This window comes from Bactrocera dorsalis, chromosome 2 (assembly GCF_023373825.1).
Source record: "Bactrocera dorsalis isolate Fly_Bdor chromosome 2, ASM2337382v1, whole genome shotgun sequence".
Classification (NCBI taxonomy): Eukaryota; Metazoa; Arthropoda; class Insecta; order Diptera; family Tephritidae; genus Bactrocera; species Bactrocera dorsalis.
This window is the reverse complement of record NC_064304.1, coordinates 76,931,489-76,958,421: the sequence shown is the minus strand read 5'-3', so window position 1 is coordinate 76,958,421 and position 26,933 is coordinate 76,931,489. Positions and strand designations below refer to the sequence as shown.

The 26,933-nt window shown below is 38.7% G+C and overlaps 3 protein-coding genes across 8 annotated transcripts in view; all 3 read right to left on the bottom strand.

The window, feature by feature from the left end:
* LOC105231136 (ubiquitin-conjugating enzyme E2 G1) overlaps positions 1–26,933 on the bottom strand; it is a 539,049-nt gene that overhangs the window by 54,363 nt on the left and 457,753 nt on the right. For 3 of the 5 annotated variants that reach the window (XM_049449919.1, XM_049449918.1, XM_049449920.1), the window contains one exon: positions 1,226–2,126. Coding sequence is in view for 1 of the 5 variants with exons in the window: in XM_011212266.4 (XP_011210568.1) it covers positions 1,226–1,271 (46 nt within the window). In the remaining 4 variants the exon portion in view is untranslated. Of the gene's footprint in view, positions 1–1,225; positions 2,127–26,933 lie in introns of those variants that run through there. The other 2 variants (XM_029553129.2, XM_011212266.4) reach the window with 2 other exon arrangements.
* On the bottom strand, positions 14,188–16,044 carry LOC125776485 (uncharacterized). Its single transcript, XM_049448623.1, has 2 exons — positions 15,795–16,044; positions 14,188–15,152 (listed from the first exon to the last, which is right to left on the bottom strand). The coding sequence occupies exons 1-2, from the start codon at positions 16,042–16,044 to the stop codon at positions 14,188–14,190; spliced, it is 1,215 nt and encodes a 404-aa protein (XP_049304580.1).
* On the bottom strand, positions 17,414–23,503 carry LOC125776641 (E3 SUMO-protein ligase ZBED1-like). Of its 2 annotated transcripts, XM_049450094.1 has the most exons (4): positions 22,032–23,503; positions 19,506–21,863; positions 17,795–19,374; positions 17,414–17,737 (listed from the first exon to the last, which is right to left on the bottom strand). In XM_049450094.1, exons 2-3 carry the CDS (start codon positions 19,540–19,542, stop codon positions 18,140–18,142), a joined length of 1,272 nt encoding a protein of 423 aa, XP_049306051.1. In that variant the 5' UTR covers positions 19,543–21,863; positions 22,032–23,503; the 3' UTR covers positions 17,414–17,737; positions 17,795–18,139. The 2 variants fall into 2 exon arrangements, with proteins under 2 accessions (XP_049306051.1, XP_049306050.1); XM_049450093.1 differs by having other exon boundaries at positions 19,506–23,503.

Below are 26,933 nucleotides of genomic sequence, written 5' to 3'. Positions count from 1 at the left end.
CACCGGCGAGGTAGTACGGGGCTCTAAACTCGATCTTTCCAAGGATTTCGCATTTTTTTGTATATATCTCGTAAATGACAAGAGCTACAGAAAAAATTTAAATGATTGAAAATTTTTTGATTGCGATCTTCATGCACGAAACGCTCAATTATATTTTGCACTGTACCACTACTTAAATTTACAATCTCAGCAATTTTTCGCTGTGAGTTTCCATTTTTGAAATGATTTCTGACCAATTCTCGTTGCTGAATCGTTGTACGGGGACCCATTTTACTCAAATCTTACTTTTCATTTTATGGCAATATAAACAAAAATTTATATTGCATGAAATAAGCTGTGAGCCACTGTATATGTACATAGAATTTGGTCGCATTTGAAAAGAAGTTATATTTGTAACGATTTGAAAACTATTTAATATAAAATAAATGTTTAGAAATAAATTAGTAAAGCATATTTGGATAAATATTACATATTACGAATTCTCAACGGCATTCTAAATCCCAGCTATTAAAAAATTTGCCATTCATCGACCTGATTTTGATCAGTCAGTTAGTATGGTAGTTATGATATGGTGGATCTAATAAATAACTTCTTTTGGACAAAAGAGAGTGTGTAAAATTTCAGATAAATATCTCAAAAACTGAGGGATTTTTACGCATACTTATATGCAGACCTACAGACGAACGTATATGACTAAATCGACACAGCCCGTCACGCTGATGATTTATGCATAGACTCTCTATAGTCTCTTAAATTTTGTTGTGTTACAAATTTCTTAGCTAACTTAATACACAATTTCCACGGCATAATAAAAATGATGTACCACATGTCAATTTATATTGCCAACGAGATATAGCATCATGTTGAAACCTACCTAACCTATTTAAAAGAAAATTTCCTTATTCCCACAGTAATATTACATTACATCCCGTTAAATAAAAAATATTATATGTAAAGATCACAAACAAATATCAATAAACTGTATCAAAAGGCTTAAAATAGTTTCAAAATAAATTACATTATTAATGGCAGTACATACCGACCATACATACATATGTATGTATATAGAATACCGTTTTTCCTTGTGTCTGCACAACCTTCACTTTTAAGATTTAATACAGAGCGAAACAGAATTTCACTAAACATTATGAAAATTACTTCTTTATATTATTGAAATGGGAATATACTGGTGAAAGAGTTTAATATATACAAAATAATCACTCACCTGCTAATTGTTTTTTTAATAGCAAAGAGGATTGCAATTCAGACATTTTTAAATCAAGCTATACACCACTTTACAAGGACGATAAATTTTTATTTAGTACACCTATATATACTCCTTTCCCAGCTTCCTCCCGAAGAACGGATTATATCTTCAACAATGCCACAATTTTTCCAAAATAAAGCTTCCGTTCTCGACAGCAGCAAAAATTTAGCATCGGTATAATTTAGTAATGTTCAAAACTAATCTATCGATTTCCTGCACATATCAGTGTTGCCAATATTTAAATTTCTATGTTCCAATTTGCTGCAAAATTACCAAATATGTTTATAGTTCACCCCACTTTTAGAAACCAACATGTTCATTCAATTACACCCTTTAAGCCAAGAAAATTTGCTACTTCGGCTAGTTGCCAAATAGTCGAAAAATGCAAATTCTAACAGATGTAAGTGAAATGTTGACTTTTGACGTGGTGAAATTAAAAGTCAGAATTTTACCCAGTTCAAGAGCTTGGTAAGATTTCGAGAAATTATAGATGTGAATACAGATATGCTTTGAAGAAAAGAATTTAAAATCTTACTTATTCAATACAGATATGATATTGTTACGAATTTACTCTTGCTAGTTTACTTTGTTAGGTTCGTATCTCTGGATTGACAAATAAAATCAACACTGTTTAATTTAATTCAACAACTCTTTATTTCACAACTCGTCTACACTATAGCAGTTTACTCTTAGCACTGATTGATTACGTTGGCGCTGCCACGGCTTATATAGCCACGCACTTCTCGCTGATGCCGACGTGTCCTTCTAGAATATCGCGTCTGGAAATTACCAGAACATACGGCTATACGGCGCCAGACGCAAGCAGACAGTCGCGGCGCCAGACTCAGCAATTGTTTAACTAGACAAGCAGACAGTGCGGCGCCAGATGTCTATTGTTTCGACAAGCAGACAGCCGTGGCGCCAGATGTCTACAACAAGACAAATGCTATTCCATATACCTACAGCTATTGTTCATAATCAGGGATGCATATAGCAATACAAATAAAACTTAATACTACTTTTTGTAACAATATTTTCAAGAAAGAACCCTACAAGATGGGCCACTACTACACTTCTGTCCCCACCTAAGTCAAAACGTTTCACTTAGCACCATCATATTGACAAATTCCAATATACAGCTAGGTATTACTGCAGGCTCCTTAATAGTTTGAAGGCAAACCAGAATAAAAGGGTTAAGGTCTTACCACGTTTGGATCGGTGAGTACTACTATGCGGAGCGTGCAAGCTCATCAGCGTGTTCATTCCCGGCTATATGTTTGTAACCGAGCACCCTGAAAAAATGCACTTTGCTATGATTTAAAAGACTATGAGTCCTTCAATACATTCCTACAGCAGTAGCGAATTTATCTCGTAGAAAAATCGCTTTAAATATCCCTTGACTGTCGCTCATAATGGCTACACCTTCGCTGCGATAGTTGCGTTAAATTCCTTGCGAAGTTCACTCTTTTGGTAATCCTTTTTTTTGAGAAGGGCCACTAAAGTTCTTCAGACGTTGGGATGAGATTACCTTAGCATTTTCAAAACCTTCTGGTATATTTGGCTAAATGACCAATTACTAGGTGAAGGTGTGTGAGTTCTAACATGGCTTTAGTTGCAGCCTTCGTGAATGTATACATAATACCCGACCCGCAAATACAGGGGAGTCGCTGCAGCCGATACTTTTAAAGCACTCGCACATTTAGGATGTCTAGTATAACATTACTTTCCCTCCTTCCAGCGAACTGTGTATCTCAAAAGTTAAGTGGAGCAGAGCAATATTAATTGATCTACCTGCTTTGTAAGCAAGTTGGTTCGTATGCAGGCATGCAGTTTTTAACGTCTTCGGCCTTATTTCATAATCAATCATCTTTTCCTACTCTTTCGTAGGGCGAAAGATTGATTTATTGGTCTGAAAGATTTCGCCAGTAATAGTCTACCTTCCTTCTTCTTCTTTATAGGCGTAAACACCAGTTTCCGCTGTTTGGCGTCAATTGGGCATGACTTCTTCTTTATATGGCCACAGCAATAAATGCCACAAGGACATAGCACTTCTTGGACGGCGGTGCAGTTAGCATTTTCTTTTACGAGGACATAATTAAGTCAGCGGACATTCCAGGTGCATGCCCTTAAATCGAAATCTTACGAAAGTCAGAAAGGTGAAATACTTAGCTCAGTAGATACAGTAATAAACTCTTGTTTTATTAACATAAATCTTAGGGAGTTGTGTAACTTTTATAGCAATTGAGATGTCGTGTTAGTATTTAAGCATTAAATATAAATTCTATAGAATGATGAGCATATTTTAAGGGGGTATTCTACTCTAGAATTTTGAAAAATTCGATTTTTTTTATATATTTATATCCTCCAAAAGATTTTTAAAAATTAAAATTATTTTAAGAGCTACAGTTACTTTAGTGACGCAGTACCTAGCCCGGTTCGGCTTTGAGTCACCTTTTTAAACTCGTTTTTCTCGAAACTCCTTTTTCCAGGCGGTACCGGAATTATCTCAAGTTTTATACAACCGATTTACTTGAAATTTTGTGTGAACCTTTTTATATAATCCTTTATCGTTCCTACCAGCACCGTGTCAAATTTTTTTTTTGTAATATTAAAAAAAAATTCAGGAATTTCAAAAAAAACCTTAAGAAATGATTTTTATTTTCAGGCAGTCGCCATTTTTCAAAAAAAAAATTTCGTGTTCCCTGAGGTAGAGACTATAACAGCATCCTTACAGATTAAGAATTTCATTTGATTTTTTTTTCAGACCACCAGGAGAGTCAAGATCAATGTCACCAGGATGCGCCATTTTTGTTACAGCTGTCTCTCTAAAATATTATTTAAATATACATATATATTTTGTTCGCATAAGTACCAAAAAAATAACACATGCATACATATTTACAAATAAAATTTTGTCTTAATAATTTAAACATAAATATGTATATTTCTTTTTATTCATACTTAGAAGGATGTAAGGTGTACAAAAACCGTAAGTTACATATTGATTGTATTAAAGAAAAACTTATATTTATAACTTCCTTCATTCTATTTAATTAAAATAATTGCAAATTTCTTTAAAAATATTGAAATAACAAAGCAAACACAACGCATTGTGAGGTTTGCTTACAGACATCACAAATTTGTGAGGTAATTGTGAGCATTTGAGCTTTTGGAATCACCTCAGGATACGGAAACCGAACAGCTCACAACAACCTCACAATAGTGAGGGTGGTGATATTTGTGAGTGCACGAGAATAGTGGTGTTATATATACTGTTACGAATTTACTCTTTGCTAGTTTTACTTTACTAGGTTCGTATCTCTGGATTGACAAATAAAAGCCGTTTAGTCTATTATTACACGAGGCGACAAAAGTTGCTAATTCTCGGGCGATTCTCTTTTGCTGTCGCCCATTACCTTCACACGAGCAACTTGTGTTGCGCAACTCTGTTCGAGTTTTTTTCTCATTCTCTTTCACCTTACTTTAACCCATTGTCTACCCTTTACTTTAACCCATTGCCGTTTCTTTTTCCTTATAGGTATTTGGGACACTCTATCACATATATTAATCACTTCTGTCAATTAAGAAATACATTTTATTTATAATTCAAAATTAAAACAAAGATTATATGACAGACTTTCGCATACATATGTCACCCTTTTCACTATCGTCTGAATCAATTTGTATGGCTTTCTCCATACATTTCACAATATCTTTAATTAATTCGATTTTTTCGTCATACTCCATTTTCTAAAATATTTGTATTATATTATGTATATCTGTATACATATTTGCAAATTACTTGCCGAAAGATGAAATTAAAATTTTTAAATATATTCAAAATATTAATTTCAAAAAAATATACTCAAATGCAACTATGTACTACGAAAGAAAGAACACGAATGCCGAAAAACGTCGCAGCGAACTGCTACGAATGAGAACACAAAGCGAGTTGCTGAACACTGGAAACTCGGCACGATTCTCCTCTCCTCGTCGCCCCCTCGCCTATAAACCAAGAGTTGCCGAAACAAAAGTTGCTGCGTGTAATAAGCGAGTTAATTCACTTCAACAAAATCTCTTTATTTTACAACTCGTCTACACTATAACAGTTTACTCTTAGCACTGATCGATTACGTTGGCGCTGCCACGGCTTATATAGCCACGCACTTCTCGCTGATGCCGACGTGTCCTTCTAGAATATTGCGTCTGGAAATTACCAGAACATAATGCTATACGGCGCCAAATGCAGACAAGCAGACAGCCGCGGCGCCAGACTCTGTAATTGTTCAAGCAGACAGTGCGGCGCCAGATGTCTATTGTTTCGACATGCAGACAGCCGCGGCGCCAGCTACAGCTATTGTTCATAATAAGGGATGCATATAGCAATACAAATACAACTTAATACTACTTTTGTAAAACTGCCATCCACTAAAGCCTCGTCTCGATTAGGTACAAATCCTCTTGAACCAAATGGGGCGAGCCTCTCCAAATGTACTACTTTCATTTTACATCGTGCTTTTCCATTTATTTGTATGCGGTTTTCCACGTCATTAAGTCGTTTCATCACCATATAGGGTCCTTCCCAGGCTGTCTGCAGTTTCGGGGACAAGCCTTTCTTTCGAAGTGGATTGTACAACAGGACCAGATCACCTTCTTCAAAACCTTTTGAATTTGCCGCTTGATCGAACCGGTCCTTCATCTTATTGCTCATTAGATGCGTATGCTGTCTTACCATTAGATGCAATTCATTCATTTCTTCCTTTAAGGCGGAACAATAATCTCCATAATTTCTTACAGCTGTAGGATTCGTTCCAAACTTAAGATCAGCAGGAAGTCGCAGATCAGATCCGAAAATAATCTTCGCTGGCGTGTAACCAGTTGTCTCGTGCTTCGCCAACAGGAACATCTGGATGCACTTGTCCCAATTCCGTTGATCTTTATCAACGATTTTCCGCAGATGTTCTTCGAGCGTTCGGTTGAATCTCTCTACCATCCCATCTGATTGTGGATGTAACGCTGTTGTCCGTGTCTTGTGGATGCCCAATAATGTACAGACTTCTTGGAAAATGTTAGATTCGAAATTCCTGCCTTGATCTGAGTGTAATTCGACGGGCACTCCGAACCTTGTTATCCAGTTTTCTACAAACGCTTCGGCTACTGTCTTCGCTTCTTGGTTTGGTAAGGCATATACTTCTGGCCATTTACTGAAAAAGTCCATGACAACCAGTAGATATTTGTTTCCGGCCGTACTGGTTGGGAACGGACCTGCAACATCCATTGCGACTCGTTCAAATGGTGATCCCACGTTGTACTGTTGTAGCCTACCGCGACTTTTGGCTTTAGGACCTTTAGCTGCCATGCACTCTACGCAATTACTTATCCATTCTGCTATGGAATCTCGACAACCGATCCAGTAGAACCGTTGTTTAATCTTCTCTATAGTTTTTGTAATCCCAAGGTGCCCTCCACTAGGTCCATTGTGATATTCTTTCAATACTTTCGGGATCATGGACTTCGGTACTATGATCAGTAGACGAGACTGTTTGCCATCTTCGCTTTCCTAGGTACGATGAAGATATCCATTAACGAGGTTTATGCTGTTCCATTGGGCCCAATATGCTTTTGCCGTTGGACTCTCGCTACTTATCTGTTCCTTTGGTGGTCGTACCCCATTTTCTTTGGCTATTATCAGCTTTGCAAGATCAGGGTCCTCCAGCTAATTGATTCTGATACGGTGAGGAGTCCAATCATCCTCAGGTTCTATATTCAGTAATCGCACGTCGATTATACCTTCTTTTCCCTCTGATTTGGAGCAAAGTTTACATTCCAGTGGACAAGGGCGACGTGATAATGCATCCGCATTTTTGTGGCGAATCCCCCTTCCGTGTTCTGTTTCGAAGTAATCTTTCAACCCATCGTGCAATTTGGCCTTCCGGATTCTTAAACTGTAATAACCATTTTAGTGCTGCATGATCAGTCCTCAGCAAGAATCGTTGTCCATACAAATACTTGTGGAAATGTTTTACGCATTCTACCACAACTAGTAGTTCTTTTCGCGTCACACAGTAGTTTTTCTCTGGTTTCCCGAGCACTCTGCTGTAATACCCAATTACTCTTTCTCGCCCGTCGATGAGCTGAGACAGGACACCTCCAATTCCATAAGCGCTCGCATCTGTATCCAGGATGAATTTCTTTCCAGGTATTGGATAAGCCAACATCGGCGCCGTACATAGTAGTTCTTTAAGCTGCTCAAACGCTTTTTCTTGTTCCAACTGCCATACAAACGGGCGATTCTTCTTTGTTAAATCATGTAAACTTCTAGCCACGTTCGCAAATCCAGGTACAAAACGGCGGTAATACGTGCATAAGCCGAGGAAGCTGCGGAGTTCATGTATGTTGGTGGGTTGAGGCTAATCTTTAACTGCTTTTATTTTTCCCTCCTCGGTGTGAATCCCCTCAGTTGACACTTTATGTCCGAGATATGTGACCTGCTTCTTCCATAATGAACACTTTTTGGGATTCAAGAGTAATCCGGCTGATGCTATTCGCTGAAAGACTTCCTCTAGATTTTTCAGATGATCATCAAAACTTTTTCCCATGATGATAATGTCATCAAGATACACCAAACATGTCTTCCAGTTGAGTCCTTTTAACACATGTTCCATCAGTCGCTCGAACGTTGCAGGCGCATTACATAACCCAAATGGCATCACAGAGAATTCCCATAGCCCGTCGCCCATACTGAAAGCGGTCACGTTCATCAATCTCGACTTGCCAATATCCACTTTGTAGATCTAATGTAAAAAACCATTTTGCTCCAGACAAGGTGTCTAAGGTATCGTCGATTCTCGGTAGAGGATAACTGTCTTTCTTTGTGACATCATTCAACTTCCTATAATCTACGCAGAAACGGGTGCTACCATCTTTCTTTTTAACTAAGACGATAGGTGAGCTCCATGGACTTATTGAAGGTTCGATTACACCGTTTTTGTGCATGTCTTCAATAATTTTGTTAGCATCCTCACGTTTTGCTAGTGGAACCCTACGCGGAGCTTGTCGGATTGGTTTAGCGTCTCCGGTATTTATGCGATGTTTGACAATGCTCGTTCTTCCTGTGTTGTTTCCTTCGTTTGCAAATATGGATGCGTATTTTTCTAATAGTTTTTCTGCTTTTAATTTTTCATTTCCATGCACCTCATTCAGCAAATTGTTTAGGAGTGTAGGACTTATCTGCTGTGGCTCAATAGTAGGCTTCTGTTCTGACCGTTCGCATCGTGCTATTGCACTTATATTCTGGCACTGTCCAATTACTGCTCCTTTCTTCAGCCTTATAGGCGTGTTGAATTCATTCACTACTCTGACCGGAATGGTGGCGTCTTCTCTAGTTTTCACAAGCGTTCTTCCTACCAATATGGGTGTATCTATTTTTGTTGGTTCCACAATCCACAATTTTTCAGTCCCACCTCCTCCATTCACTTTAGCCCATACAATCGCCTCAGATTTTGGTGGAATACTCTGATTATCATCAACAATCACCCTCTTACTTTCAACGTTGGTCACATATCCGGTGTTTATAGGCATCTCCATGTTCTGGCAAAACAGCCTTTGCTTGTTTAAATCCAAAGTAACCCCGTGATCAATCATGAAATCTACTCCCATTATAATTTCATCCGTGATTTCTGCTACGATGAAGGTGTGATTAACTTCCAGGGTACCAATCATCACTTCGCAAAACACTTTTCCCGCGACAGCTGCTTCCTCCCCGGTGGCCGTGCGAAGCTTGCAACCGATTAATGGTTCAACCGTTCCTCTTACCACATCCGGTCGGATAATTGAATGTGTGGCACCAGTATCCAAAGTAAGCGTTGACAGTCGTCCATTTACGATACCGTTGATAGTAAGATTGTTGTCATGGCGGCCTATTTGTGATATCGATGATGGCGGGGCAAATAGTTGTGGGAAGCAGCTCACGCCCCTTTGAACTGTTCCGTTTTAGTTTAACGACTTGTGAGATGTGGATGCTCCGTCCTCGTTATCTGTTGGTTGTTTCCGTTTTGATGGGTTTACTTTTATATTGCAATTTCGGGCAAAGTGACCCGCTTTTCCACAGTTGAAACATCTGCCTGTTGTATTTACTCGCGGTGGAGCAATTGTCTTCAGAGTCTTCAATATTTCTTCCATCAGCGCCGGTTGTTCCATTTCAACTCTTTGTACTCTGTGTGCTGGTTTACTTAGTAGGGAAGCTGTTTCCTGTGTGAGGGCGTACGAAACCGTTTCAGCAAACGTTCTTTTTGGCAATGCATATGTGGCGCGTTTGGTGTCCACATCACGAATTCCATTTATGAAACATTGAATTTTTACCCTCTCAATGTAATCCACAGGTGCATCTGCATTTGCCAAATGAGCCAGTCGTTCTATTTCAGTTGCGAACTCTTGCAGTGACTCGTTCAATTTCTGACCCCTATTTTGCAGTTCGATCTGGTATATTTGTTTCCGGTGCTCACTACCATATCGTCTTTCTATCGCACTCATCAATGCCTCATAGTTGTCCCGTTCACAGTCTGGAATAGTCTGAAGGATTTCTGCCGCAGGTCCTTTCAATGATACAAACAAGGACGCCACTTTGTCCGTTGCAATCCAGTTATTGGCCATTGCTGTCTTTTCAAACTGAAGTTTGAAAATTTGAAATGGAATACTTCTATCGAATGTGGGTGCCTTCAATCTTTGATTATTTGTTGATGGTGCAGGGCCATGTAGTTGCAGTTCTCGCACACGATTACTTAACTGAAGAACTTCAGATTTTAAATTTTCTTCGTCATTTTTTAAAGTGCTTAATTCGTCTTCAAATTTTGAAAATTTCTCTTGCACTTGTGTATTATTTTCTGTAATCTGTTGTGCCAAACGCTTTTCTAACTGCGTATTATTTTCAGTCATTTGTTGTGTAAGGCAAGACTTTAACTGTGATGTATTTTCTGCTATTTGCTGTGCCAGACGATTTTCTGTTTGCACTGCCTTTTCTGCATTTTCAGCTATTTGCTGTGCCAAACGATTTCCTGTTTGCACTGCATTTTCTGTATTTTCAGCTATTTTCTGTATAGTCACTAACAGCATGTTCATGTCCACACTCGATGATGTTCGTTGTTCTTCTACTTTTTCTTCTACCTTTGTAGAAGTTTCTGGCCCATCAAATTCGAACTCGTCCACATTAATTCCATCCGCTTCCATTGCTTCACGTAATCGTGCCTGCAGATCCGCCTTTTGCCCGCTTATCGGCAATTTACGCTCCTCCAGTTCTTTTTTCAAATGCTGAATTCTCCGAATTTAACCATCTTGAATTTGGATTATTTGACAATCCCACTTCTGACACCAATTGTTACGAATTTACTCTTTGCTAGTTTTACTTTACTAGGTTCGTATCTCTGGATTGACAAATAAAAGCCGTTTAATTCACTTCAACAAAATCTCTTTATTTTACAACTCGTCTACACTATAACAGTTTACTCTTAGCTTACGTTGGCGCTGCCACGGCTTATATAGCCACGCACTTCTCGCTGATGCCGACGTGTCCTTCTAGAATATTGCGTCTGGAAATTACCAGAACATAATGCTATACGGCGCCAAATGCAGACAAGCAGACAGCCGCGGCGCCAGACTCTGTTAGTGTTCTAGCATACGGCTGCGGCGCCAGATGTCTATTGTTTCGACAAGCAGACGGTGCGGCGGCAGATGTCTATTGTTTCGACAAGCAGACAGCCGCGGCGCCAGATGTCTACAACAAGACAAATGCTATTCCATATACCTACAACTATTGTTCATAATAAGGGATGCATATAGCAATACAAATACAACTTAATACTACTTTTGTAACAATACAATAGATAACTCCTTTGGAAGAATAGTTTCTCCATTCTATTTCAACCGATTTTGCATTGTGAGGTTTGCTTTCAGTCATCACATATATAAAATCACAAATAACAAAAACTTCGCAAAAGCGATGGTTATGATTTTTGTGAGGGCATGAGAATAGGGTTGATTATATAAAGCAAATTTTTACGTTATTAGAGTTATTACTTGTTCAATTTTATTGGGTTATCACTTGTTGTTTAATGTTATGTTGTTTTTTATCTGTACAAATTTTAAAGATACAGTCCTGGGTGATAAGCGTTTGTTTGGACATACACAAATTGACAAAATGGTTAGACGTTAAACAGAAAACAGAAATCATAGAGAATTTGTGTTTAAATATAAAAATACAATTATTTAAATAATTTATTTAAGTAATATAAATAATTTTAAAGTTAAAAAACAAGGTTGACTTACGAAACCGTCTTATATTTTATGGCGGTCAAATGTAAACATATACAACGTAAACAAGAACCACCAAGAAATCTAACACCAGGTCTGCATTTTATTCATAAGAACTCACGTAAAGAATTTCTGATTATCCGCAAATGAATTTTTTATGGACGATATATTTCGCTTAAATATAAACGTTGTTACTGACAACAACAACGATGCCACTTAATACCTTTCTATATATAGTACCAGTGGGCACAGCTTTAAAATGCATGGCTACGTAGGTTGCTAGACTCCGGCAAACTGTAGATAGTAACGACTGTACTCTTGATAATTTGAACCACTGCGTCGTGCAACCAACTTCTAGCAGCAACTTCTCTGCGAAAATACCTCCGAGGTATATGTGGGTGGGGTAGATTCGCTGGAAGTTATTTATTTATTTATTTATTTATACAAAGCTTACATAATAATTAATTATTATATAAACTAAAGCCAACGCAGCGCTAGCAGCAGAGGCTTTCGGCTGGCTGGTTGGGTCAGATACGACGGAGTAGGTCTGTGTCCTTTAGAAATTTGTAAATTTTGCTAATATTTTCTTCTGTGGCGTCCATTAACAATAGGAGAGGGTCCTTGTTGTCGAAATGATGAAGTCTTTGAGAAGCAAGTTCTGGGCAGGATACCAGTAGATGTTGCACGCTGACTGTTGCTTGACAGAAGGGGCAGGTGTTGGATCTAATGCCCTGTAATAAGTGCGCGTTGGTAATTATGGTGTGCCCAATTCGGAGACGTGTGTAGGGGATAATGTCCGAATAATGGTGATTATAATCCGCCCATTCACGTAATAACTTTGTTTGCCTCTAACTATGAATTAGTCGGTATATGTCGCTAGGTAGGATGAGTTCGGATGTGATTGTTGGTGTGATGGAAATATCTTTGGCGATGGTATCTGCAAGTGTGTTGTTCTTTATGCCGGAGTGTCCAGGTATCCACATGATTTTGATCTTGCGTGGAAGGGAAATAAGTGTGTTTTTTATATTTTTGATGATACTGCCTGATTTGTTGTGGTTTTGTATAGCTTGGAAACATGACATACTATCGGTATATACATACATATAATATATATGTTTACCTTTGTTTTTGGCAGAGTATTGAACAGCGTGGAATATAGCGGTTGCTTCGGCGGTGAAAATAGAGCAGAATGAAAAAAGGAGGCCGTACGCGACAACTTCTTGATTTTCCTTTACCACAACATAGGAGGTGTGTGAGGCATTCGATCCATCCGTGAAAATCAATTGCCAGCCATTGGATTTATAATGTGCGATTGTTTCGGAAAACTTGGCTTTATAAACAGTGTTTGGTGTGCTATATTTCCGCAAGGAGGCTAGGTCATTAATGAAGAATGTTTTGCTGGCCGCCCAGGGAGGGTGGTGAGTGTACCGCGGAATGTGCTGCTTGATCGGCAGTTCAACCGATTCGACCAGAATATTTTTTATGGGTGACGTTGGAAATGCGCGTATGGATCTCGCACTGCGGCATGGTAGGGAGCAGCGATCATCTTTAAGTTTTGTTTAGCGTGTAATCCATAGATTTCTATGCAGTAGTTGATGGTTGATAAGATAAGGGCGTTTGTCAGCGTGTCGAGCGTTTGCTTGATAAGTACTTAATAATGTTTAACTTTACATAGAGTCTTTCCTTAACGTATTTACAGTGCTGTTGAAAGAAATATTTGGGATCGAATACAATACCGAGAAACTTAAGATTATCTGTACATACAATATTTACACGATTGAAGGTAAATGAAGGAGAATTGCAGGATCGTTTTTGCATATATGGAGCATTTTGGTTTTAATGGGACAAATTGAGGGGCCTGAGGAGAGGGACCATGTGGATAATAGGCGTTGGATTTTGGAAAAGGTCCTTATGACTTCTGTTTGATCATTGGATTTGGAAAACAACAAAACGTCGTTTGCGTATATTTGGTGTTCGATGTTTGGGAACTTGTTAATTTCATTGAAGGCTATAATGAACAAGATGACTGATAAGGGGGAGCCCTGCGGGTTGCCATTATCGAGTGGAAAAATGGAAGAGCGGCTGTTGGATATAAATACACTTAATTTTCGGTTTGAGAGAAATGATTTTATAAAATTGTACATTTTGGGGCCGATCTTCCATTTGTCGAGTTGTCTTAGTACTACCGGAGTTCCAATCCGATCAAATGCTTTTTGAAAGTCGAGGGAAAGGAGGGAAACATGGTTTTTGCTGGAGAGCGCGTTTGAGATAAAATAGTCAAGGTGTAGTAGGGCATCTGTGGTGCCTTGTCCCTTCTTGAAGGCTACTTGGTTGTGGTGGATAAGTTGGTTTGAGTGGGCGTACCAGGTTAGTCTGGTAGCAATTATCTTCTCCATTAGTTTACCTAGGCAGGGAAGAAGGGAAATTGGTCGATAGCTGTTAACTTCGCAAGGGGATTTGCCAGGTTTTAAGAGGGGTATTATTGCGCTGGTTTTCCACGCGTGTGGGTAGTGGCCTGTGTTGAGGATATTGTTGTAATGCTTAATGAGACGGTAAAGGAGTAATCTGGGGAGATGCTTAATTATGGGATAGGATATTTTGTCGATGCCGGGTGTCTAGCCTTTTACTGCGGACAGGGCGCGTTGGAGTTCGTAAAGAGATATGTCGGCTTCTACAAGTTTGGCTGAATGAGAGAGAGTGGTTGGTGTGATACGATGTTGGAGGATTTCTGACCGTTTAGAGGCGATAAATTCGGAGGGGAAGGTTTGGTCTGAAGAGGCGTTAGGGAAGTGACTGGCGAATTCTTGAGCTATATCCTGGGGATATAGACGATTGCCATGAGAGGTGTTAAGGGAGTAGATTTGGCGATTAGAGGGTAAACCGGTGAGTGTTTTTATGTCAGCCCAAATTTTTTCAGGGTCGGATGACGCACTGATGCTGCTAGTGAATTTTTGAAAACAGTCGAGCTTAGCATCATTGATTTTCCGGCGAAATTGCGCGTTCAGCTCTTTGAATTGAATGAGAGTTGTGGTAAACCGGTTGCGATTGAAGTTGTGCCACGCTTGTTGTTTGGCTTGCCTAAGGGACGCAATTTCGTTGTTCCACCATAGGGGGGCTGGCTTTACTGGTTTGGTTGAGGACAGAGGGATGGAGACGTTGGATGCACAGCGGATTGCTTTATGGATATTGGAGGTATCTTGATTGATGTTGGAGGATGTTGGGAAGGATTTGGAATAGAAGTCGCATGCGCTTTCGAATTTGTTCCAATCCGCTCTATCTGTTTTAAATTTGATCCTGGGAGAGAAGGGAATGGTGGGTCGGGATGTGAGAATTTTGATGAGGATCGGGAAGTGATCGCTGCCTTGAAGGTCATCTATAAGGTGCCATGATGAGTTGTTGGAAAGGGAGGGAGAGGAAAGCGTAAGGTCAATATGAGTAAAGGTTGAGTGGGTTGAGAAGTGGGTGGGGGAGCCGTCGTTTAGTACGAAACAGTTGGAGGTGAGGATGGCATTTTCTATAGAATATCCTCTCTGATTATAAGAGGCAGATCCCCAGAGCGGACTCCAAGCGTTAAAGTCGCCTGCAAGGATGAAGGGTTGGGGAGGGGAGGGGAAAAGATTGTAAAGGTCAGCTGTTGTTATTGATTGACTTGGCGGGGAGTAAGCGCAAGTTATTGTGATCCTGATGGGGGTTTGAAGTTCTATGGATAGTGAGGATATATTGGATTGGGTAGGAAGGGGTTGGTGGGGACGGTTTCTTTTAACCAGAATGGCGATTCCTTGTTTCTTTGAGTTTATGTGAGGTAGGTTGTGGAAGTGCCCTACGTAGGATTTGGGGGTGGGGGCAGAGGAATTGTGGGCAAGGTGAGTTTCGTTTAGAAGTATAATGGAGGGTTTATACATCTTTATTAGGATTTCAAGTTCAATGCAGTTATTGTGATATCCGTTTATGTTCCACTGTTATAATGGTAACATTTGTTATATAATATGTGTGTTTGTATATGAATTAAAGGGTTAGTATAAGAATATTTAAATTTATGACTTATCTATGTTGGTTGACTTGTGTGACAATAATGTTGTTTTATATGTATTTGGTTTTATGAGGACATTAAGATCGGGGAATTTTGCGTGTAATTGGCTGAAAGGTGACATCTCGGTATCACTGATAATTGGGCTGGGGTATGTAGGGATGGGTGGGCTGGAATTTTTTTCTGCATTTCTACTTGTAGTCGCTATTTCTGGTGTGCTGACGTTAGTTGCTGTTTGTTGTCTTACTGGGGATGTTGTTGTGCTGTTTTTCTGGTGAGGTTTGGATATGGTTGAAGTTGTTTGTGTGATTGATTTAGTATGACATGTTTTCTTGGATGCTCCGTTATTTGCTTGTGGGTTATTGTTTGTAGTTTCTACATGGGGTTTGTTTGCTGGAGCTGTTTGCAAGTCGTGTGCTGTGTTTACAGTTGTTGGTTCGGTCATTATACTGCTGGTGTTTTTTACAATTTGTGCGAAGGACGGCGCCCTTGTTTTTTTTTTGAGGGGGTTGCATTTGATGTGTGTTGGGGTTGCTGTTGAAGATTTTCCATGCATCTCTAATTTGTGCATCGGCGCTCTATTTTTATTTTATTTACTTACTTGTGTTTAAGGAAAGTGGGACAGCCAGGGTCATTGGATGGATGGGTCTCAATTTGGCCGCAATGACAGGTGTTCTAACACGACTCTCTCCATAGGCATTCATGTGTTGCGGATACAGATTTTGGAGAAAGCAACTTGTCAAAGTTGCAGAAGATAAGATATTCAAATGTAGCCACAATACATTCAGCAGACGAAGCCAAAAAACAAATAAATATGTATACATAAATTTATATGTATGTATATGCTGACGGAGGATGGAGTCATGTGTAGAAGTTCAATCGCTATTCACTTGGGAGTCGTCAGAAACGAAGTGGCTCGAAAATTCTTTTAAATATATCTCAAGCAGGTCACAATTTCCGGTCTTTGACCAAGTATCCTCTGGGTAGCCTAAGAGCATCCGTTTGAAGGCGAGCTAAAGTGAGAAGGCGAAGCATCCCCTAAACAGGATTGTGCGCTGGGTTTGGGACCCGCCACGTAAAAACACGCACCCAATGAAATAGAACAACAAGCCTCGGATGAGAGACCCCCCCTTTGATGACGACCATAGCAATCGAATTAAGGATTACGATTTGAGGGCATGCATCTGAAATGTTCGGTTCCGTAATTGGGAAGGTGCCGCTGCCCAGCTGGTTGATGTCTTCGTTAGAGTAAAGGCTGACATCACCGCAGTCAAAGAAATGCAATATACCTGACGAAGACCTTGTGAGATTTACTATAGTGTCCATATAAAGGAACGCAAGTATGGTGGGAGTGAGACTCCGTCGCGGAGAAATATCATTCATTCTGGTGGATGGAAGTCTAGACACAATCCACATCAAAGCGAGGTTCTTCAACATATCGCTGATCTGCGCCCACGCCCCGACGGAAGAGAAAGACGATATGACCAAAGATGCCTTTTATGAGCGCTTGGAGCTCACTATGAATTCCAGTAAGTTCAATTTTGCAAAAGAAGAGGTGACATACCTCGGTTATACAATTAACAAGGATGGATGGTAGAGGTGGAGAAACATCGATGTTCACGGGCATCGACATTTTAAACAAAAAAAAAATTAGCAGTTATTTTAGTTTATTTGAACTTTATTTTGATTTGTGATGTTTAAAAATTAAAAGTCAAATTTTCAACAAAAAATATCCATTTTATTAATCAATTATCAAATAAAAAAGAAAACGAAAAACAAATTAAAATAAAATTGCTTATGATATTCATGTTCCACTTCTTTAGTATATTGTCCTATCCTTAGCTTGTAAATAAAAACTAAAAACAAAAACAAATTTAATATCAATGTTTCAATATATACATGGTCCAAAGAAAATATTAGTTCTTTAGGATATTGTGCTATCCCTACTATATTATTGCTTATTTTACCATCCTTACTTACTATCCCTACTTTACTATCCTTACTTACTATCCCGAACTCTACTATATACATATATTACATATTATTTACATGTTTGTTTTTGTTTAAGAAGAGGAGCTTATCGACAACGGTCGATATTTTTTAGCTAACGTTTTAAACGCGTCGCCATCTGTAGTAATCTAAAATATAATTAATACAATAAATTGGAAAAAATATGTTATTGCATAATTTCTTACCTGCCAGTACACAAGAGGGTCACATTTTTCCGGCTGGTTCTCCTTTTCAAAATGCTGTCTCATCAGGATAATGGCATCTGCCCAGGAAGAGTGCACCTTGTTTTGGCTTTTGACTTGTAGAAATGAAAATGGGCTTGGTTCCTGTGTTGGTGATGTTGGCGGATGTAGTGGGTTTGCAGGTAGTTGTGTAAACAGTTCATGCTGCACAGCTTTGACACCTTCTTCCGCATTAAAGGGATTAAAAAATCCGTGTTTCTTAAAGCGGGGATCTAGTATAGTAGCAATTCGTGGTGTTGTGCGTGTTTCATAGCTTGCGAGCCTCTTGGTAAACCTAAACTTGATGGTCTATATGTTTTTGCCTTTTTCTGTGTTGTCTTTAATATTGTTTATTTTATGATTCAGTTCGCATATGACAGGGATAATTATGGACGCCGATACTTTTGTGTTTGTAGATACAGAAAGCGTCGCCTCTTCGAAGGGGGATAGCAACTCGGAAATATCATTTAAAATATCCACTTCTGCTGCTGAAAACGGCAATGGAGCGCCACGAGAAGATACCAAAGCTAATGTAATAAATTCGTTTGTCTTCAGTATGCGCTTAATCATTTCGTATGCGCTATTCCATCGAGTTGGCATTTCTTGCAGAAGAGAATGCGGACTGTCCCCCTGAGCTTCCTTAAATTTCGAATATGCGATCTGGCTTCTCTTAAAAAAGCCAACTACCGACTTACATTTTGTAAGAATTACGTCGAAATCGGACAATTTTAGAACATCTTGCACAATAAGGTTGATTGTGTGCGCTACACAAGGCAAGTGCTTATACTCAAGCAACTCACATGCTTTTAGCATCGTCGCATCATTGTCAGTCACAACACAAACAACCTCATTCGCGACACCCCAATCATCAAGCACGTCTTTTAGTGTTTCAGGAATATTAATAGCATTGTGATTGGTAGTGTCAAGAAGTTGCCTTGTTGCTAAAATTGCTGACTCCAACGTAAAACTATTTAAAACAAAATGGCACGTAACTGTAATGTAACCTTCGTTTGCTTTGGATGTCCACAAGTCAGTCGTTATGGCCACAAAATCAATATCGTTAAGTACAGACTGGAGTTTATTCTTAAGAGACTCATATTGAGATGGAAGCACTACGTCGCGCAGGTGTGACCTACTAGGTAACCTGTAGCGAGGGTCCATTTCTTTCATGAGCTCTTTAAATCCGTCGTCCTCCACACAAGAAAAAGGTTGAACATCGACAGCAATCATGTTCATGACCTTACTGTCTAGGAGACGTTTTCGTTTCGAGTCATTTTCATAAAAGGAAACCGATTTTCCAACAAACTTTTCTAAGATGTTTGGTTTCTGTGCAGTTCCCCCAACTTTAAGCCGATCAGCATGAACGTGCTTTAAGTGGTCCATTAGATTTGTTGTGTTTCCACACGTCTTTATTGGCTTACCACAGTAATTGCATATCCCATGCGTTTTTTCGCTGTTTCTTTTAAAATGATCCCAAGCTATAGAAACATCACGCCTCCTCTTCTTTTGATCCTCATCAGGCTTTGGCTGTTCGCTTACTGTTCCTATAAGAATAAAACTGTATTAATGCCTATTCAATGCAAAAGCAAAAATGCATGTGAATGTGCATATGCTTTTCTGCAGAAATTCATCTACAATGCTTTTCTGAAGATAAATTCGGATATTTAGTACTTACTTTTCATAAACCTGTCCATGTTTAAGTACCACCACATTCACGCCAACACCACCAACAAGTATAACTAAAGGTTGGTACGCAGCTCTCAAGTAAATGCTCAAGAACAAAAATACATTATTTCTCAAGTAATGTTGACAGCTGGTTACGCATTGTGAATGATCCACATTAGAAGAGCAAGAGAGAATAAACAAAGTAAACAAACTTTGTGCGTATGCATGTATGTATGTATGTGTATGGTAACACAAATATTTTCATTGAGATTTAAGGAATGTTGTTGATGATTGGTTGGTTTTATACAACATTTCAAAATGGAATATACTTTATAATAATGATTTCAACTAATTTAGGATGAATTTGACGATTACTTCGAATTTCCCTCAAGAAACAATTGTTGATTTGATGTTTCTTCGCAAAACCAGGTTTGCCATATTCACATTTTATTGAAAAAAAGTATTAATAATTAGTACTAGATTTCTTGAGAGCTGCGTACTAGCACAAGTAAGTTTATCGCAGGAACGTTTCTGGACCGTTTCTTAAGCTTTTTTTATGTGAAGTTTTTACATTTCTTGAGAGCTGCGTACTAAGCTTAAAATAACAATATTCTGTTAATAATGAGATTAAATGATATATGTGCCAGTGATCTGCAGTGAATGAGTTAAACACAACTTTGAGCCACTTGCGAAAAATTGAGTATGAAGCAAGCAAATTATTCACGGAATGAGTGTAAGTGTGAATACTACTCACTTACAATTATGAGAGAGAGAGTTTTGGCTTGTGAGCTGCTTAGCTTGTATGAAGCATATATTCACAAGTGTTTGCTTATGAGCTCACAATACCTATGAATCTTTGCTTAGGACTCTCTGATATTCATGAATACAAAACACTTGTGAATATACGAAGAAGCTCAATTGTGCGCAAGCCACTTGAGCCACTTGAGCCGTAACGCTATGAACCAAAGGCTAAGAAATCCATTATGAAATTAGTAAGAGTTATTATTATATTATTGTATAACAACAAGGATTTTGTAACTGGTTCAAATAATGACTAGATATAATGAAATAAAAAACTGGATTTTCATATTTTGTGTTAATTTTCTCTATTATTAAAAAAATCAAATATACATACTTACATACATTAATATGTTATCACTTATAATATTACATTTTATTTTATAAAATGATAATTTAGTTCCTTTCAATGGAATTAAAATTAAAAATAAAAATCACGTCAGTTTAATGGTATAAAAATTACATGAATTATTATCAAAAAACTAAATAGCAAACTTCAGTTAATTTCGGTAAAAAATAAAAATAATAAGCATAAAATTTACTTCAAGATTTATGTACATACATAAGATTCAACTCCAAAGATACAAGTATATATTATAAGTATAGCTTCTAAATATATATTAAGATTGAGGTATTGCACAAAATTACTTTTCAATATCATTGTATATTTTTGTTTTTTAAGTTTCTAAGGTCTTCTTGCCATATTAGTTAGTCTTAAATATAGAATTCAGGAATATTATATTATCTACGGTTTTGGGTGCAAGTCGATTTCTTTTATCAGTTATTAAATTGCCTGCCAAGGAAAATACACGTTCAGACGCCGCACTACTTGCAGGTATAGTTAATATTTTAAGTGCAAATTTTGATATGCGTGGAAAGTTAGCTTTATGTTGCTTCCACCATTGAATTGCGTCAAAGTCATTATCAAATTGTATTCTTTCTGTAAAATATCTATCCATCTCATCTTCGATACGTGCCTGCGCGCTCATGTTTGAAATATTTGTAAAAAAGAAGTTCAGGTCATTTGCAGGTGAAGACGCATTTGATGTTGAAGTAATTGGTGAATATGGAATTTGTGGGGTCTCATTGTGTTCGGAAGTGTAAAACTCAATATTGCCTGATATCTCCTCAATGCAGAAATGCTTCACAGCTTCAATATCGACATCTCTCATAGCTTTTGCGGGAGGATATGAAAATAGTGCTACTTTGTGGTAAATGCTTAAATTAGCAAGCCATATACTGTCGATATATGTTAATATGTTACGTTTAAAGCTGACTATTGTTGGAATGTCTGTATGAACTGCTCCGCATATCGTTTTTAATCGAAAAATTGAAAGAAGTACAAAACATATTGACACAAAACCCACCCACATTTCTTGTATATATGTATAGTATCTCTTAGTAATTTTACTATGTTTTAATGTGATTTATTGTTCTATTTTAAAAGAAAACTGAATAAAAGAATAAGAAACAAAGAAGTTTCAGTTTTGTAGTTTCTACGAAGTCACTAGACTCACTCGTTCCTTTTAAAACCCCTCCGTGTAGGTATAAACTTCAGGGACTCATCTACCTAAGCTCTTCACTTTCTAGAATGTAAGATAAAGATGCAAGGGTTTAAGAAATAATTGAATAAAAGGATAATAAACAAAGAAGTTTCAGTTTAGTAGTCACTACAATCACGCGTTTCGTTCCTTTTAAAACCCCTCCGCGTAGGTATAAACTTCAGGGACTCATCTACCTAAGCTCTCCAATTTCTAGAATGTAAGATAAAGCTTAAGAAAATAATTGACTAAAAGGATAATAAACAAAGAAGTTTCAGTTTTGTAGTCACTACAATCGCGCGTTTCGTTCCTTTTAAAACCCCTCCGTGTAGGTATAAAATATATTTTGAATAGGCAAGGAATTTGTGAATGTATTCATGAATAAATAATGAGCCACTTATTAGTGAATGTATTCATGAGCCTTTCAACTCATCTAATGGTAAGCAACGAATAGCTCAAACAATTGTATGCAGAGAAGCAAGCCAAGCCAAGTGTGAGCGATAAGTGATTGTGAGACATATTCACACTCATTATTACACAAGCAAGCCATGTGATTGTGAGAAGATAATATTTTTAGTGAGAGCAAGTGTGAGTGAATATTGGGGGTGATTCATGAATATGAGAGTGTATTCATAAGCCAAGTATTCACTGCAGATCACTGATATGTACTTACAATTCGACTGTCTTCCTCTATGTGCCTTAGAGATGGAAAAACATCGATTTTGCCCAGCTATGCATCGATGTTGCCGATGTTTCGAAAACATCGATGCCATCGATGTTCGCATCGATGTTTCTCCACCTCTAATGGATGGACAAACCTCCAGCTATCCGCGCGGATACGATCCTGTCATTTCCCAAGCCTGAGACTTCACCGATCTCCGTAGGCTTCTGGGAGTGATCAATTACTGCTGCAAATGGATTCCCAATGCTTCACAGCTACTGGCACCATTGAATTCCTTTAAAAAAAAATGCTCTTTCGTGTTTCTAGCTTAACCTTTAGGACCTGGAAGTTGTGTCACGAGATTTCTCATATTTATTCCACAGCGTACGCCCGTCTTTTCCGATGCAATTCAAAAAAATACATTATCAAATAAATATCACATAATTACTCATAATAAAAATATATGACTTGCGTAAAAAGTTGATCGTATACCCGCATCGGTGTCACAGACCGATCAGGCCTACACATCCTGCTCGCACGACTGCGTCTCACGTACTAACCTAATACCATTTTCAGACCGAAAATTTAAAAGATTAGATTGAAGTGCCCTGGAGACGATCAAATAATTGCGTCAAACAGTGCATATGCGTTAGTGATGTTCAATCGTGTGTTGTCCGCAAACGTTCAAATTAACACGTCAAACATCAGTTTAGTTTTGAGCATAGATAACATAGATAAATTGATCAGAATCTCTTTTCTTGCTCTCTCGCTTGTCAGCTGGCATTGCACCCTGATCTGTTTTTTGAGCTGGCAACAAAACACAATCAGGGTGACGCCAATCAGCAGTTAGTCAAAAAGGCGGGTTGCCAGAAGAGCAGCGCTATAATTACTTGAAGAAATTAATGTGAAATGAAACTGTGCGAACATATTTTGGCAAAATAAATGTTTATGTAAATTAATTAATGATTTTGCAATTTAGCATTTATATATGTATGCATTTATAAAGTGTTTAATTTACTGTTTTGTATAATTTATTATATACCCAATCTAATAAAAAAATGGATGACGAAAAACTTATTAGTTTAGTGGAAAGTAAAAGTGAGTTGTACAAAAATCCTAATCACAACTTTTAATAAATCTACTCCGCTAACAGTTTTGAAAAAGAGAAAGTCTCTTCCTTGGTGGAACAGTGAACTCAAGAATTTGAGAACACAACTAAGGAAAGCTTTCAATGAGAGTTTTAGAACTAAAATATGGCAGCCATATAAAGACCTTATGAAGGAATACAAAAAAGCAGTCAGGAAAGCTAAAAATGACTCATGGCGAGCTTTCTGCACATCGATTGAAAGTTGCAGAGAAGCCGCTAGGCTGAGTAAAATGCTATCCAAAGACCATATTAATACTGCCTACATTAGGGCGGAGGGAAGTGATTGGACCTCCTCGGCAAAAGAGTCTCTGGAGGTACTAATCAAAACACACTTCCCCGGGAGTCAGCAAACACCTTCAACAAGGGTTCAACCGCAACCACCGGTGAACGCAGCTGACTATCGAAGCCAAATAGTAGACAAAAGAAAAATCAAATATGCCATAAATAGTTTTGCACCATTTAAAGCGGCAGGTCCTGACAGGATTATGCCCATAATGCTGCAGAAACTGGTAGAACCAATGGTTCTAAGGCTTGAAAATATATACAAAGCAAGCATTCAACTATCTTACATCCCAAGAAGTTGGAAAAGGAGTAAAGTTGTGTTTCTTCCGAAACCAGGCAGAAGAACGCACGAGAACGCCAAGGATTTTAGACCTATAAGCCTTACCTCATTTATGCTGAAGGTACTAGAAAGGCTGATAGATATACACGTAAGAACAATAATGGCGGAGAAGTTATCGAAGTCCCAACATGCGTACATAAAGGGCCGATCAACCGAAACCGCCCTTCACGAGGTGATAAGTGTGATTGAAAAATCACTGCACCACAAACAATACACCATGGCTGCTTTTCTAGACATAGAGGGCCCTTTCAATAACATAGAAGTAAATACGATAATTAATTCTCTGGCGCATGGGGGCATAGATGACACTGTGTGCAGATGGATACTATCGATGCTTGAGAATAGGAAGATTATAGCTTCAAACGGCGCTGCAACACAAACAAGTTATGTGAGTAGAGGGACGCCTCAAGGGGGGGTCCTCTCTCCGCTTCTATGGGTTGTAGCGCTGAACGAAATACTCCTCCAATTAAACGGTGGAGGAGTGAAAGCAGTAGCGTATGCAGACGATATAGTGTTGTTGGTATCAGGTATGTTTCCTTCAACAGTCAGCGAGATTATGGAAAGAGCACTTCGTAGGTTAAACCTATGGGCTAAAAGCAATGGTCTAGGAGTTAACCCGAACAAAACAGAACTGATGCTATTCACTAGCAGAACCAAAATACCTCAGTTTCAACTTCCGGTACTAAACGGCACAACACTCACTCTATCCCCAACAGCTAAGTATTTGGGGGTGGAGATTAGCGCCAAACTGTCCTGGAAAATAAATATAGAAAAAAGAATAAACAAAGCATACATGGCCTACTATACTTGTAAGAAAATTGTCAACAAGAATTGGGGCCTCAAACCAAGTATAATCATGTGGATGTACACGGCGGTCATAAGACCCACACTCACATATGGAGCTCTGGTATGGTGGCCAGCGCTAAACAAACTGTACAACATAAGAAAATTAAATGGAATACAAAGAGCAGCAAGTGCGGGTGTTACAAGCGCAATCAGGTCATGTCCGACTGATGCGCTCAATGTGATCTTGCATCAACTACCAATGGACATTTTTATTCAAAAAACAGCAGCTATTGCGGCGATAAGAATAAAAGAATTGGGAGGTTGGAATCAGCAGAACTACGGACATAGCGTAATCCTAAACAAACTCACTATTAATAAATCAGACTACATTCTCCCAAAGCTGGATTTCAATAGGCACTTCCAGGGGAGGATACCATCTAGGCGAGAATGGAGAAGAGGTTCAATTGCAGAGGGGGGTACCACCTCAGTCTATACCGACGGGTCCAAAATGGACTGCGGAGTGGGCACGGGGGTATTCTCCGCTGATCTGGGCATATCTCTCTCTATACGTCTACCGAACTCGGCTAGCATCTTCCAAGCAGAAGTACTAGGCATAGAAAAAGGATGCGAAGTTCTATTAGAAAACCACGGGAATATACATAAAGCAACTATATTTACGGATAGCCAGGCGGCCCTCCTGGCATTGTCTTCACCCATGACAAATTCAAGTATAGTTCACAACTGCAAGAGAGCGCTAAGCTCAATAAAAGACAAGCTCCAGCTAAACTTGATCTGGGTTCCCGGCCACAGGAACATTTTCGGTAACGAAAAAGCAGATGAGTTGGCAAAGGCAGGAGCTTTCCTCAATGAATCCGAGGCGGAGCTCATACCGAGCCCGCTAGGATCGATCAAAGGAGAGATCAATAGACAATTTCAACAAATTGCTAACAACAGGTGGAAAAACACTACAAAATGCGTCATAGCTAAGCAATTATGGCCAACATACGACAGGAAAAGAACCAACGACCTATTAAATAGGTCGAGGAAAAGTATATACAGAATAACAGCTACCACAACAGGGCACTGGCCATTTGGGGAACATGCGTCCAAAATGGGTATGCCCTACAACGACATCTGCCGTGGCTGCGGAGTAGCATGGAACAAGGAAACAATCTTCCACTTTCTCTGCGAATGCCCAGCTCTGGCACAGATCCGACATAAAACACTCGGAATCCACCAAGCACCAAACCTTGAATGGATTTCCACCAAAAGCATATCGGACATAAGTAGTTTCATCGAAACCTCAAAATGGTTTGAGAGAGAAGGTGGAACGTAACAGCAGATACAGGAGGTTCCACGAGCAGTGTATCAAAATGGCACATCAGTGCTAATTGAGCCCGATAGGGCTGCACTCCTACCTACCTACCTACAATAAGAGCAGTCCATTTTACAAGCTGCAATCAAGAAAGTATGCCTTGTGGAACGAAATTGGGAGGGAATTGAACGCAAGTGGTAAGTTGCTTTGTTATGTTATTGTTTATGTTGTTAATAATAAATAATTATATTTTTATAGGAGCGGGACTGAATTTCAAAGACAGTGGCATCTATTAGATTCAATGAAATTCCTCAAGCCACATATTTTGCCGAGACCGTAAGTTTTAGTTTATTAAATGAATATACATACTTGTATTTGAAACAAAATCTTAAATTTACAGGATTAGATTTTCACACAATATTTGTGTAAACGATATTACTACTGCTACGGGTCAATCAACAGACGAAACATTGGTACAAGGAGATGCGCAGGAGGAATCACCACCATTATGGCCCTTGTCGCCAATAGGAATATCACCGCCATCGCCATCGCCTCCTTTCCCCGTGGC

What these genes read in the sequence shown, in the direction of transcription:
- LOC125776485 (XM_049448623.1), bottom strand. Translation starts at nt 16,044, where the DNA reads ATGACCGAACCAACAACTGTAAACACAGCACACGACTTGCAAACAGCT. An exon ending in ACCAGAAATAGCGACTACAA is followed by an intron (nt 15,153 to 15,794) that starts GTAGAAATGCAG and finishes TCATCCTTGCAG; the next exon opens with GCGACTTTAACGCTTGGAGT.
- LOC125776641 (XM_049450093.1), bottom strand. Translation starts at nt 19,542, where the DNA reads ATGTGGTGGTACTTAAACATGGACAGGTTTATGAAAA. An exon ending in CATGGACAGGTTTATGAAAA is followed by an intron (nt 19,375 to 19,505) that starts GTAAGTACTAAA and finishes TTATTCTTATAG; the next exon opens with GAACAGTAAGCGAACAGCCA.